This window comes from Taudactylus pleione, unplaced genomic scaffold (assembly GCF_031769625.1).
Source record: "Taudactylus pleione unplaced genomic scaffold, aTauple2 ptg000916l, whole genome shotgun sequence".
In the NCBI taxonomy this organism is placed as follows: domain Eukaryota; kingdom Metazoa; phylum Chordata; class Amphibia; order Anura; family Myobatrachidae; genus Taudactylus; species Taudactylus pleione.
The window spans coordinates 2,711,533-2,724,228 of NW_028285317.1; the positions used below are offsets into that span (position 1 = coordinate 2,711,533).

Genomic DNA, 12,696 nt, shown 5'->3' on the forward strand with positions numbered 1-12,696 from the left:
GGATGAAGATATACGGGTAAAAAATGTCAACAGGGTTAAAAGGACGACACAAAAATGTTTGACACGTGGTATTTTATATTTTTATGGGTTAGGCACTTGCCAGACGGTTATGGTTAGGCTCTAGGAGTTAGGGTTAGGCACCAGGAGGGAGGGTGAATAGGGTTAATTTGTAATGTCGACCTTTTGACCATGTCGACCTTTATGGATTTGTCTACCATTGTCTTTTCTTTTTACTGTACGATCTTTTATACCAAACCCCGCTTAGAACCAAATGACCAATGCGATGCATTTTGTTTTTTAAAAAACGTTATTTGTAATATAAATAACCAAAAAAACCACCAAAGCGCAAATAGTGAATACTGCAACCCTCAAAAGATACAAGAATAATAATAATAAAAAAAAAAAAGTTCTGTTCCCCAGACCCATAGGGGCATATCCAATTAGCTGCTAAATTTTTGCATTGGTCCATCTCAACCAATTTTTCATTCATATAGGTATGCGTTTACCCGATTCCCGCGCTATCCAATTGGAAAACAAAATTGGTCATTTTTGCCACAAAAGTCTGCAGGAATTTTTTTTTTTTTTAAATTTGGGGGAGCAGCCTGTACATTCAGAAAATGTAAATAAATATTGGAAAACCGTATAGATGTCTATTACTGTCCCAAAGAAAAATATTTTGTACTTTGAAAGTGCCTACAACGCAACCCCAGGGAGGATTCTTGATGGGACTCCTGTAACACACTGGCTGTGTGTATGCGTGTAATATAACATGGTGGCGAATTGTACTTCTACTCTGCAGCAAAAGACGTACAGTCCTTGGACAGGACTGTTGAGTCAAGGCCCCTACACACTACACAATATTGCTAACGATTTGCCCGATTCCGATGCATCGGAACGACAAAACGGCAACATCGTGCAGTGTGTACGCTCCCGTGGGGGTCCTCAGCCGCATCGCCTGATCTTTTGTACATGCAGGAAGAGCAGGCGATGCGGCTGACAATCCCAAGCAGCGCTGTGCGGCGGGGGCCTGCATATCGGGCGGTCGGGCACCGGATTGCCCAGTATGTCGGCACAAGGATTGTGGGTCGCATCGCTGGGCACACAATCGTTTAGTGTGTACCCAGCTTAGATTATTTCTGCCCATATATTTCCTGCTGTTCTGTGAAATGTTCCCCATTGGCGGTTATTTGCTATAATTGCCCAGTGGTGTGAAATCTGAACTAAAACCAGACCAATCATGTATTCGCTTTCACCCAAAAGATGAGAGCTCGCTGCTGATTAGCTGCAGCTGTCGTCAGTGTTACTAATTTAGCCTTAGGCATCCCTCCGCCATTGTTGGGCTCCCTCAGTGGTTTATATTGTCACTTATACTGCCCGTTCTACCTAGTGTGAGCACAAAGCGACGTGAATGTAGATAAATAAATGTCAGCAATAATTTTCCTTCTAGGATTTCCTATGGCGTCCAGAGGTGAACAGTTCCATGAAGCAAAGCTTCCAGTCTCTGATCGAGGTACATTCCCAGCGATTTTGCTGTCCCTTTTGGAGTAATTGTTCCTGATCTCCTACAGTGTATGGCTTGTTGCATAAACTTGAACATCTGAGCAAAACCTGTAAACATCATGTTAAATAAATAAAAAAAAACTAATATTTCTCCATTACATGGAAGAAATTACGCGACAGTAGCTTATCACGCTATTAATGGTGTTTGCTTCTTCATACAGCTTTAATATATTCTTTTGTACATGCACTTTTAGCCTATTACGCTGTATTACTTCCCTAATAATTTACTTCAGTGTTTTTATTTTTATATAGAGTATAGGCCTATAACGCCTGTCTTTGGCAAAACACTCCTTTTACCAATGGGGTGCTTTTGTTTTCTTTTTGCAAGTAATTGATAGAAGATGAAAAGCACTTTGGGAGTGAAATTAATTAGGGAGCTCCCTAAACAACTGTACAGCCGGTAGCACTCCCTGCATCCCCTGTGCCTTGCTGTGAAAGGGGGTCCGGGCTCAGCCAAATTTGTCAGCTCGCTATTCAGATGGCTTATTATGTTCATGACTGTGTTTTATAATACAGATTAACTATGTTCTGTCAATTACATTAAATGGGCAAAATTTACTAAGCTGCGTCCAAAACCGCTGCAAAACTGCCGCAAACCCACCGTCAAAACACATTTTAGAATAGAACAGGGCTGTCCGTTAGAAACCCCTGCAAAACCGCCATCAAACCGCCGGGGTTTATACCCGCCATCAAACCGCCGGGGTTTATACCCGCCATCAAACCGCCGGGGTTTATACCCGCCATCAAACCGCCGGGGTTTAGAACCTGCTGCTTAGTAAATTTTGCCCAATGTATCCACAGAGCAGTTCTGTGTCCTATCCAAGGATGAGCAAAACAAAAACATAAGGCTTTGGGGAATAAACAAAGCCTAAATATGATGACAGATCAGTCAATGTGTTTAGTAAGAGTTGCAAAAGAGCATGTACAAACCAGTAAATGAAAGTCCTCGGTAATGGGGAAACTATTAATATTAATATGTATAATATATTAATACACTCCAGGTGCATCGCATGCACATCCTAATTGGCACTAAGTAAATGTCCCTAGCACACTTTGGGCCTGATTCAAAGATGGACGCAGTTGAGAGATTATCGGTGTTCCGAGTCGCACTTCGCATGTGTCAAGTTGCATTACCATTAGCGGGCGCAGTGACTATTTTTCCCGCTGTATGGTAGAGCGTTTGGGGATGTAATGGGGGGAGGTGGCAAAAACGCAGGAGCACCGCTACCATTTTCGGGGTGTGTCGTAGACTGCGCCTGTGATCCCGTACGCAGAAAACATGGCTCCGACACTTGGATTTGCGAAGCCATTTGTGGGCATCTCAATTCGATATTTGCATATGCTCGCACAGCCATTACAGACGCAGTAGCAGCGGTATTAACGTCCCATCTGTAAATCAGGCCCTTTATCAGGACTCTGCTTTCTGTACATGTTATTCTGCCAACACTAAAAAAAACCCTTACTTTATATCACTTACTGTTATGCTCTTCAGCGTGCCCCATTTCACATAAATGTAACGTATCATTTACCATGTAACGGTGACGTGTCTGTCCCCATTTACCATGTAACGGTGACGTGTCTGTCCCCATTTACCATGTAACGGTGACGTGTCTGTCTGCTCCCTCAGTGCTGACCATGTAATACTCAGCTACAGTCCATGTTGTGCATTATTGGTTTTTATTTTTACTTCTAGAGTACAACAAAGCCAAAGATGGTTGTAGCAGGAGCCGCCACGGTAAGCCGCCCTTTCATCTCGCAATTACCTAAACTACTGAAGTGAGGCCATAAAGGGCTATTTTAATCTGTCATTTTCTCCATAAAAGTAAATAAGGTGATGCTATTACAACTAATTTTGATGAACCTTCCAACTGTATAACCTAATAGAAAACAGGTCTGATTTATAAATAAATGTGAGATTAGTTTATGTATGTACAGTATGTGTGTGTGTGTGTGTGTGTGTATATATATATATATATATATATATATATATATATATATATATATATATTATATTACTGTATTAGTGAGAAGTCAGCGCCATCTAGTGTGATTTCTTCAACAAATGACTTTCAATATTATCCAGTCGAAACAAGCTCTTTCTTCAGCTCTCAAAACAATATAACGTGATGAAGCAATAAAAAAGAAAAAAATGTATATTAATAAGTAACGTGTTACACATGTGTGATTGTGTCACACCAGGAGTGCATATATCACTTGGGAATCAACTGCACCCTAATTCCAACACGTGCAAAATAAGCTAGCAGCATCCAGAGAGAGTGCAAAACTCTGCAAGAAAAGTGCTTCACCTCATATATAAAGTGCTCAGTGCAATTTTTTTATATCGGTACCAGTATAGCAACCACAAAATGAGAAAATAAAGTGCATATAGGCATACCGAAGGACTTTCACGATTTTGTCCTGTTAATCGCCATGTCACTCATATGGATTTTGTAGGTAAAAATAGAGAAGGTACCAATGAGTAGTAAATTCCAAAACACATATATATATATATATATATATATATATATATATATTACTGGGTGTGTGTGTGTGTATATATATATATATATATATATATATATATACATCAACAGGTGTCCATAGGGTATGGAATAGGCGACACTCCAACGGACTTTAGACATAAAAAATAACTTTTTTCTACCTAAAGTTCGTTGGGGTGTCACTTGTTCCATACCCTATGGACACCTGTTGGATACATTGAGCTTAGTAAGGCACCCCGGCATTTGTAGTGTTTGATTTGATCCATGAGTACCCCTCTACATGCTTTTATTTAATGAATAAATATTAAATTATATATATATTTATTTCATAGTTTTACTATAGATATCAATGGATAGATATGGATTTTTGTGTGTAAGGAATCCGTCCTGGGTTCTCTGTGTTAGGGTAAGTGTCTATCTCTCAGTTCAAGCCCCTCTCCCGCCATTATTTTATGAGAAATCATGTTGCAGTAATCCATTTTGGAAGACCGGTAGGTTCTTGATAAAGTCCATTAACATTATACAGTTTCACTTTTCCCTCTTGCCGAATTAAAACGCACCTTGACCCCTTTCCATACTGCTCGGCTGCTAGGTCAGAGCTTTGCTCATCAAGGTCGCTAGTCACATCTTTTCTGTTTAGCGCAATCCCAATCCCGAAACCCAGCAATGTCCGTGCCACATTTTCCATCTCCGCTAGATAGGTCTCCTGCAATAGGACAGTATCTGCGTTCATCTTTTATTGCACTCTGTTTGCTTGTAACAATCCAAGTTAATAGCATAAAAATGTAATATTACCTTAAGTGATTTTGCATAGATCTCATTAAAAAGTAAAATGTTTTATAAAATCAGTTTTATGGTTGTCTTTGGGAGACGGGAACCTTGGAAAAATAAAGATTTGGGGCCCTGTGTTCAGTGTACGGACCACTTATTATACAGTGCAGCTAGTGAGGAACGATTAATGCATAGGGAACAGCAGGAAAAGCTGAGAGATGGGAATCATTGGTCATAGGGGATAGCTCTGGTTACTGGCTCCATGGTCCATGTAGAGCGTGTTTACAGCAATTTAGGATGGTAGAATGGATGAGAGGAAGCGATGCACAATAAGCCAGAGGCTGCGTCCAACAGGATGATCATGATTAAGATGTTTTCTATTTAGGAAGATGTGTTGCAAAATCTACTGTGTGACATAATAACACAGCCACATAGGTGCTTAGGTTCAGTGACTGCTCACTGCTGAGTGTACAAGTGTAAATGATTTTACACTTAATGCCAAACTGGGTAAAAAAGGAGAGTCCTGGGGGAAGTCTACAAACATTTCAGTCATTCTGTGTCTGCTCAGTTACAAATACACTGTCTCCTCGGGATCAGTATGAATGGGTCCGGTGGTTCAAATCCCGACACCGGAAGACCGGGTCCGGCAGCAGTGAAGATCCCAACAGGTAAGTAAACTAACTATACCTAACCCTCTTCCCCCCCCTGACCCTCTCTTAGGGGTGCCTAACCCTAACCTCCCCCCCTAGTACCTAACCCCTCCCCCCCCCCCCCCCCCCCCCGCAGCTTAAGCCTAACCTCCCCCCGGGGGTGCCTAACCCCAACCCACACTTCCACCTAGCCTAGCCCTAACCCTCCCAGGGAGGCTGCCTAACCCTAAGTCCCCCCCGGGAGCCCCTAACCCTCCCCCCCGCGGCTGTCCGCGCCCGCCGCCCGGCTTACCTTCGTTTGGTATGCCTGGCGTCGGGCTCCCGGCACAGGGATAATGATGGGCGCCGGGATTTTGCCGCCTATCATTAGTCCCCTGTCGGGATTGCACAGTCGGGAAGCTGGCGGTCGGCATTTCGACCGTCTGCTTCCTGACTGCATAACGTCTCCTCACATACTGTAGCTATCCACTACAGGGGGCTAAATAAAAAAAATAATGGATACATTTAGCCACGTATGAACATATTTATTGGTTTCGGCTTAGGAATAAACATCCTTTAATACATATGATATTAATGTCAAGTAGTGGTTCAACAATTTAAACATTGCTATTTGTAATTTCTTAAATCATATTGGTCTCACTGCTGTGTTTAATTAAGTTCTCTATGCTTGAATCGTCTACCCCATAAAAACATGAAGTGTGGCTTTTATTTTCTTTGTGTAGCATAAATCACTGTAACAGGCTATAAGATTCTGCTCAATTTTTTTTCTCTTGGTTTGTTTATTAACATGTGTTTTAAAAGCGCTGGGATGTTCCGTTGGGCTTTACAATTGGCAGTTGCTATTACTGACTGATAATTTTCCACAATGTTATGCGACTACCATGGTAACCAAGTCATTTGGTACATGGCGTAGTGATCAGAAATGCTTTGACCGCCTCTCTGAATTTTGTTTTCACTGTAACATCTTACCCCTACTTCTCCCCCCTCTGCCTTTCGCATTCAGACTCATGACCCTACTGCTGTTAGATAGTAACGCTAATCACTGTGCCACCATGCTGCCTAAAATGAAAATTACATGCTGGCTTAGAAGGTGCTTTAATTTGCTGTTTAAAGAAGCAAACAAAACTATGTTGGGATTGTTGCTTTAAAGAATGAGTCTTGCCTCTTGGTCATAATCCAAAACATTTTAATTCTTTGCCATTTATATATTGTACATGTTCTTCTTTTAGCAAAACTATTGTGTACCTCCACTAATAATTATATTGCAGCATTATTTATAGTAAACTAATTAAATTAAAATAATTTATGCAAAACAGGAGCATGGGTCCCAAAACTGACTCCTTGACGCTTGTGTTCTACATAGAAAACGGCGAATCACCTGCCCCTGACTAACGGCAGAATCATATAACAATGAGATGAAACCCTGTAGTACTGTCTAGGCAAACCATTATGTTGAATTGTAATTTCTGACTGCTATTACGTGAGGTACACACTGCAGCCCGCCAACCGAGCGAACAATCTGGTAACCTGCACACACTTACCAATCCTCCTTTCGTCATGTCTGGCACGAAATCACAACTGGGCGGGCATTTAAATTTCTACTTCAGGGTCCATAGGGGGTCCACAGGGTTGACCTTGGGGTATAGGTTGGGAACCAAATCCGGGCACCACGCAGTTAAAGCTTTTAGCTCCCAGGATGCACTGGGTCCACTCTCCCTATAACCCCACCCCCAAGCCAGAGGCACCTCAGTTTAAGTTGGTGCCCGGCCGGAGTCGGGTCACCGTTAGCGCAGGGGGAGCTGATTAGCAGCCCCTAAGCTTATTTTATTTTTTTAGGGACAAAGTTTTTTCCATGGACTTTGGACTCTTCAGAGCGGCAGCGTCGGACTGTCCATAGGACGTCTAAGCTGCCGCTCCGTCACCCCGCTGGCGCTGAGACGCCAGTACAGATCTGGGGATCTCAGCGGGACCCCAGAGTCTGTACTAGCCGGACTCTGTGGGCGCCCAGGACTGCTGCCGGATCCACGGGGAGCAGGTAAGGTCGCGGATCACCGCAAGCGGTGATCCGCGCATTTCAAATGCAGTCCTGTGCCTCCGGTCTCAGGGGACAGACCGGAGGCGCCGGCAGTGGCGGCGGGCCCCCCATACCCCGTGTGTCCACTAGATCACCAGGGACTTAACGATCGGTGCAGGGAGCCGGCGTCCCGGGGGTTAATAGCCGGCCAGGGGAGGCAGCCTTCCCTGTTACAGCGGCTCCTCCCCTCAGCTCAGCGCGCCTTTCAGTATCCATAGTCTGGCGTCGCTGAGCTGCTTCCTCCGCGGGCCACGCTTCTTCTGAGGTCTCCAGCGGCCATTTTCTTGTGGTGCAGCAGAAATCTCTCAGGATGGCAGTTGGTCCAGTCCCCCTGCGTACCTCACCATCAGGTCAGTGTACACAGCGCTGTAGCCTTCCCAGACACTGAATCTGGGCAGTTGAATGCAGTGTAATAGTGCAGTATATTATATGACATGTTTATGTATATATGTATATATCTGCATTGTATGTGACTTATGCTAGTGCTGACTGTACTTTATTCTCTCACCTGTCAGTGTATATCTATCCCTTTTCTTTATCTGCCCTAATACAGCTGTACTTAGGGTGGTTCTGAGACCTCACATTTATATACTTGTTAATATTTGTGTGGTTTGTCACATACTGTTGCGTGCTGCACGTTGCCATATTTTAGATGGAACTGTGTGTTGCATACGCTGAAAATGGGTCCCTGCAGCTAATTTTTGGCATCAGTCAGGACCTGTATAGTGCTGCTTAATATTTCCGCCAAGATTGGTCAGATATGTCTGACCAGGAGATAGAGCGTTATACTGCACCCATTTTTACTATCCTGCAAGTCATGTGCTGCAGGTGTTAGTGCGGAGGATTTGACTCATAAAGGGTTCTGTATGTGGCGTCATCTGGTGCCGGCCTCTTTCACGACCCCCTTGGGCTGTTTGTTTTCTCGGGATCCTCTCAATTGCGGATCGCCGGGCGGGCCCCATTGTTGTACCTCACTTGGGGTTACTTCACCATACTGCCCTTTTCATCTCAGGGTATCTCGCAGCTTCTTGCACTCATCCCCTGTGACACAGACTACCGCTCCCTGCAGGGGTTTTTCGCAGTATATGAATTCCCCCTGGTGCCACAATAGTCTGTCATTCCCCTTGCAGGGATTACCACAACAGCCACCCTGGGTGGATGTCGTTTTCTACGAAACGCTAATTGGCGTGGTTGACGCCCTGTGGTTACTTCCCAGTTGGCTCTGCCGTGAACTGGGTACTGTTTGGGGCTCTTTCCCTCTTACACGGGGGGAAGCCTATTTCAGGTATTATTATCCCTGCTTTAGGGCTGGTAGCAGGTCCATTCTGGTTAGAGTGAATGTTGACCTGCACCTGTATCATACACCCTCAGTATTGCGTGCCTTCGGGTTCCCTGTTGCTGACTAGCGGGTGGATCGCATAGCGGGACTCTGGCTGTTGCCAGATAGGAGGTGTTACAACAGTGTTTGGCCTCCTGTCCCAAATTCCCTGAGGGTCATCACGAGCCCCTCCTGGGGTGGATGGGCGTGTTATTCGTCTGATTACAGACGTTACTACGCCTCCCATTCCTGCGTGGTCGGATTCTTCGGATCCGTAGGTGGTAACTCTGCATGAAATCAGTATACTTGCTTTCAGGAGTTGTTACCCATCCTACCATGGCTATAGCATGGTTGGTTAATACTATTGCATATTGGGTTGATGCATTTGTAACGTTTTTTCCCCTCCAACACGTCGGGGGTTCAAATGTATTTGGTCGCTCACGTAATATATGCTGTTGTCATAGGTGGAAATGCCTATATTGGATACCAGTCTCCTAACTTTCAGAGTTCCGGCTGCGACTGTATCCTCCGTAATACCCTATGGCTGCGCTCTGGGAATGCAGAGGTGCAGATACCATCTTTAGGGTTGATATTGTTTGGTCCTGACCTTGACAAGATTGTAGTAACATTGGCAGTATTACTAACGACAAGTTTACCGCTTTCAGCTATGCCCACTACAAGGCCTCAGACTAAGTCTGTTAAGTCTTTTTTGTCCTCTGGGTCAGCCTAAAGGTCTGTTTCTTCGTAGACTGTCGGCATCTACAAGGGCCGACATATCCAGTACCGAGCAGGCCTGGACTGCCAGCCGATCCTGCTTCTGAACCTACGGATATCTCTTCAGCCTGACGGGACAGGCCTACAACTGGGAGATACCGATTTTCTCAGTTCGCCCGGTATTAGTGTCAAGTTGCCGCGGCTACGTGGGTAGGAGGGTACGCCCTCTTTACAAGGGCCTTACAGATCCAGAAAGCTATGCAGTTGTTGCGGTAAGCGGAGCTAATTAGGCCATCCCCACTATCTCAGTGAGGGACTGGTTGTTCTGCTTTCTTTCTGGTGCGGTGGCTGAATGGTCCTCTTTGGCCTATTCTCTGTCTCAATTCCCTGAACCAGTTCCTAAAGCTACCTGGGCTCAGGAGGAAATCCCTATGCTCCATCATACGATGTTTGGAACCTGGGGACTTTATGGTATCACTGGATATACAGGACGAGTGCCTACGGGTACTTACAGAGACCTTTCCTCAGCATGGGCTGAGGTTTGCTGTATCACAGCAACACTTACAATTTTTCGGGCTCTGCCTGTTGGGACTGTCCTCAGCCCCACAGGGGTTTACCAGCGTTTTGGATTTTCTGACAGTTCTTCTGTTCAGTATATCCCAATGCTCCTGTACCTGGACGGCCTCCTGCTCTTAGCGGGATCACCGGGGTACTTTACGGCCAGGTCAGGATGACTGTGGCTTCTTCAGGGTGCAGACGTTTAATCAACGGGGAAAAAGTCCTCCCTGCATCCCTCTCTGGGTATTCTTCATCTAGGATCCCTGCTGGATTCTCAGAATCTGAGAATTCTTCTGGCGTAAGACGGAATCTCCTCTCTTCCATTAGGAGTACATGGTTGTCTGCGCAGTCGACAGATGTCTTTACACTCTGGGATGCATGGTGGAATGGGCTCAGTTCCATTCCAGGCCTTTCCATAATTGGCTCATCTCCAGATGGAACGAGTTTTTTCTGTCGGATAACTGTTCAAATGATGATGCTCTCTCCGGAGGCAAGTCGGTCCCTGTCCGGGTGGCTATGGCCATCTCGTCCAGGGTTTTCTTTGCTATGGACAGTGTCTGGATCGAATCCTTTTCAGTGCAGTTGGACGTCTGTCGATTCCACCCTGTCAATTAACTTACTCTGGCATAACTCTTGTTTCCCGGTGAACCTGAAAAGGTTCAGTCCGACAGGGTCAGGACAGTGGCTTCCTTTTTAGCAACACTGTTCGTTGGGTGGCAATGACAGGTATGTCACATATTCGGACATAGTCCGAGGGTCTCCTCCCGCCATCTCGGCAGCGTTCATTTCAGGAGCTCTCCATTGGGAAGCGGGAGTCCTCAGCCGTCACGACGTGCATCCCGGGGACTAGTCTCTTCCCCAAGAGAGGTTTCATCTCCTGGTGAGCAGGGGGGGCCCCCCTGAGGTGACCCTCATGGCCTTCTGACTTTATCACACTATGGTGTTACAGTCCAGCTCTGGGGATTCTGAAGCAACCTTCAGCGACTCTTTGTCGGTGAAGTGGTCCTTCCACTTTGTGTACCTGTGTTCTCCGGTCTCCCTTCTTCCTCGAGGTCTTTGGAAGTGTTTTCAATCGAGACGGAGATGCTTTCCTGCTGGTGGCTCCTGATTGCCCCAGATGTCAGGGGTACTTGGATCTTTGGAGTCTCTACATCGATACTCCATCCCTGATGCTTCACTGCCCGGACCTGTTGTCTCAGGGTCCTTGGTTTTGCCTTGGACCTGGGTCGTTTGTCTTTGACTGTGTCCTTACAGTGGTCTTACGGCTTCCCTGGCTTTGTCATCGTTGGAATGATTAGAGCACATGGATCAGCTTTTGCTGGGACCTACCACAAACTGTGGCAGCCATAAATCTTATGGTATTGTACCTGTCGATACAATCCTCCGGTGTCCAGGATTTCCAGATATTCTGGCATTCCTTCCGGCTGGCTTGGGTTTCACACTTGGCCTGGTCTTCCTGACAGTGCGGATCTCTACACTGTCAGTATGGTTAAGATATGGAATTGCTCCACTCTGGTATCCAGTTCATCCTTTGGAGTGTTTTCTTGATTATGCCTCCATTTGTCCTCCCTAGGGACTCCTTGGGAGTAAGTAGTGGTTCTTCGTTACCTCCGGGGACAGTCAATGGAACCGCTGGTTGTGATAGACATTACATGGTCTATTGCTTAGGCTCTCTCTTTCTCTCAGGGTGTTTATATCAACCAGGAGAGTGTCTGAATTGGGAGCGTTCTCATGTGGCTCCCTCTTCTGGAGGGCATCATGTCAGGGTGGGAGTTGCTCTCGCCCTGTGTTTCTTCTTAGTGGTTTTCAGGTTCCATATTATTCTGGAACTTAGGGTACGGCCATTCTGTCCCCAGTCCTCTCGGCTGGTGTGGCCTCATTGACTGTGGTCTGGCCTCTTTGGATTTATGTGATCCGTTCAGGTTCCTTACGGAAATCGGACTCCTTATTGGTGGTCTGAGATTTCTGGTTTTCACAGGAAAGGATTGCCGGCCTATAACCAAATGTTGGCTGGATGGCCTCGTAGGTCTTCCTCAGGGGCCTACCCATGGGTAGGCCTTCCTGTTGTTGATGCTTGTTTTTTCTCGGGCCATGTGACCCTCGTGTGCGGCTCGCTGTGGCGCCTCGGCTGTTTTGCCTTACTAAGGGGCCACGTGGTCTTCTGTCCACACCTTTTTAAGGTTCTAGGCATTGGTTTCCTTTGCCTCTCAGGATGCTTCCTTTTTGGCGACGGATTCTCCTCTCAGCACAGGAGCGTCCCCACCCTTGGTTGAACTGCTTTGGGACATCCCCAAGGTCAACCCTGTGGACCCCCTATGGACCCTGAAGTAGAAAACAAGAGATATGGTAAGAACTTACCTTTGTTATCTCTGTTTCTACGAAGTCCATAGGGTCCACAGGGCGCCCGCCCTGACGCACCTGGCTTCATATGGGCTGTGTGGCTGGTCACCGGTTTTCCGTCTCCCATTTCTGTGAGTATGGTTATTGAGTGTTCCAGTTTTCTCTCTCTTTTTCTCTCCTCCTCCGGCCTTTGGCTACTTACAAACTGAG

At 45.9% G+C, this 12,696-nt stretch overlaps 1 protein-coding gene across 1 annotated transcript in view; it reads left to right on the plus strand.

The window, feature by feature from the left end:
- CASD1 (CAS1 domain sialic acid O acetyltransferase 1) overlaps window positions 1–12,696 on the plus strand; it is a 76,139-nt gene that overhangs the window by 34,097 nt on the left and 29,346 nt on the right. The window contains exons 6-7 of the mRNA XM_088459615.1: window positions 1,448–1,510; window positions 3,254–3,295. Coding sequence (XP_088315741.1) covers window positions 1,448–1,510; window positions 3,254–3,295 — 105 coding nt within the window. The remainder of the gene's footprint in view (window positions 1–1,447; window positions 1,511–3,253; window positions 3,296–12,696) is intronic.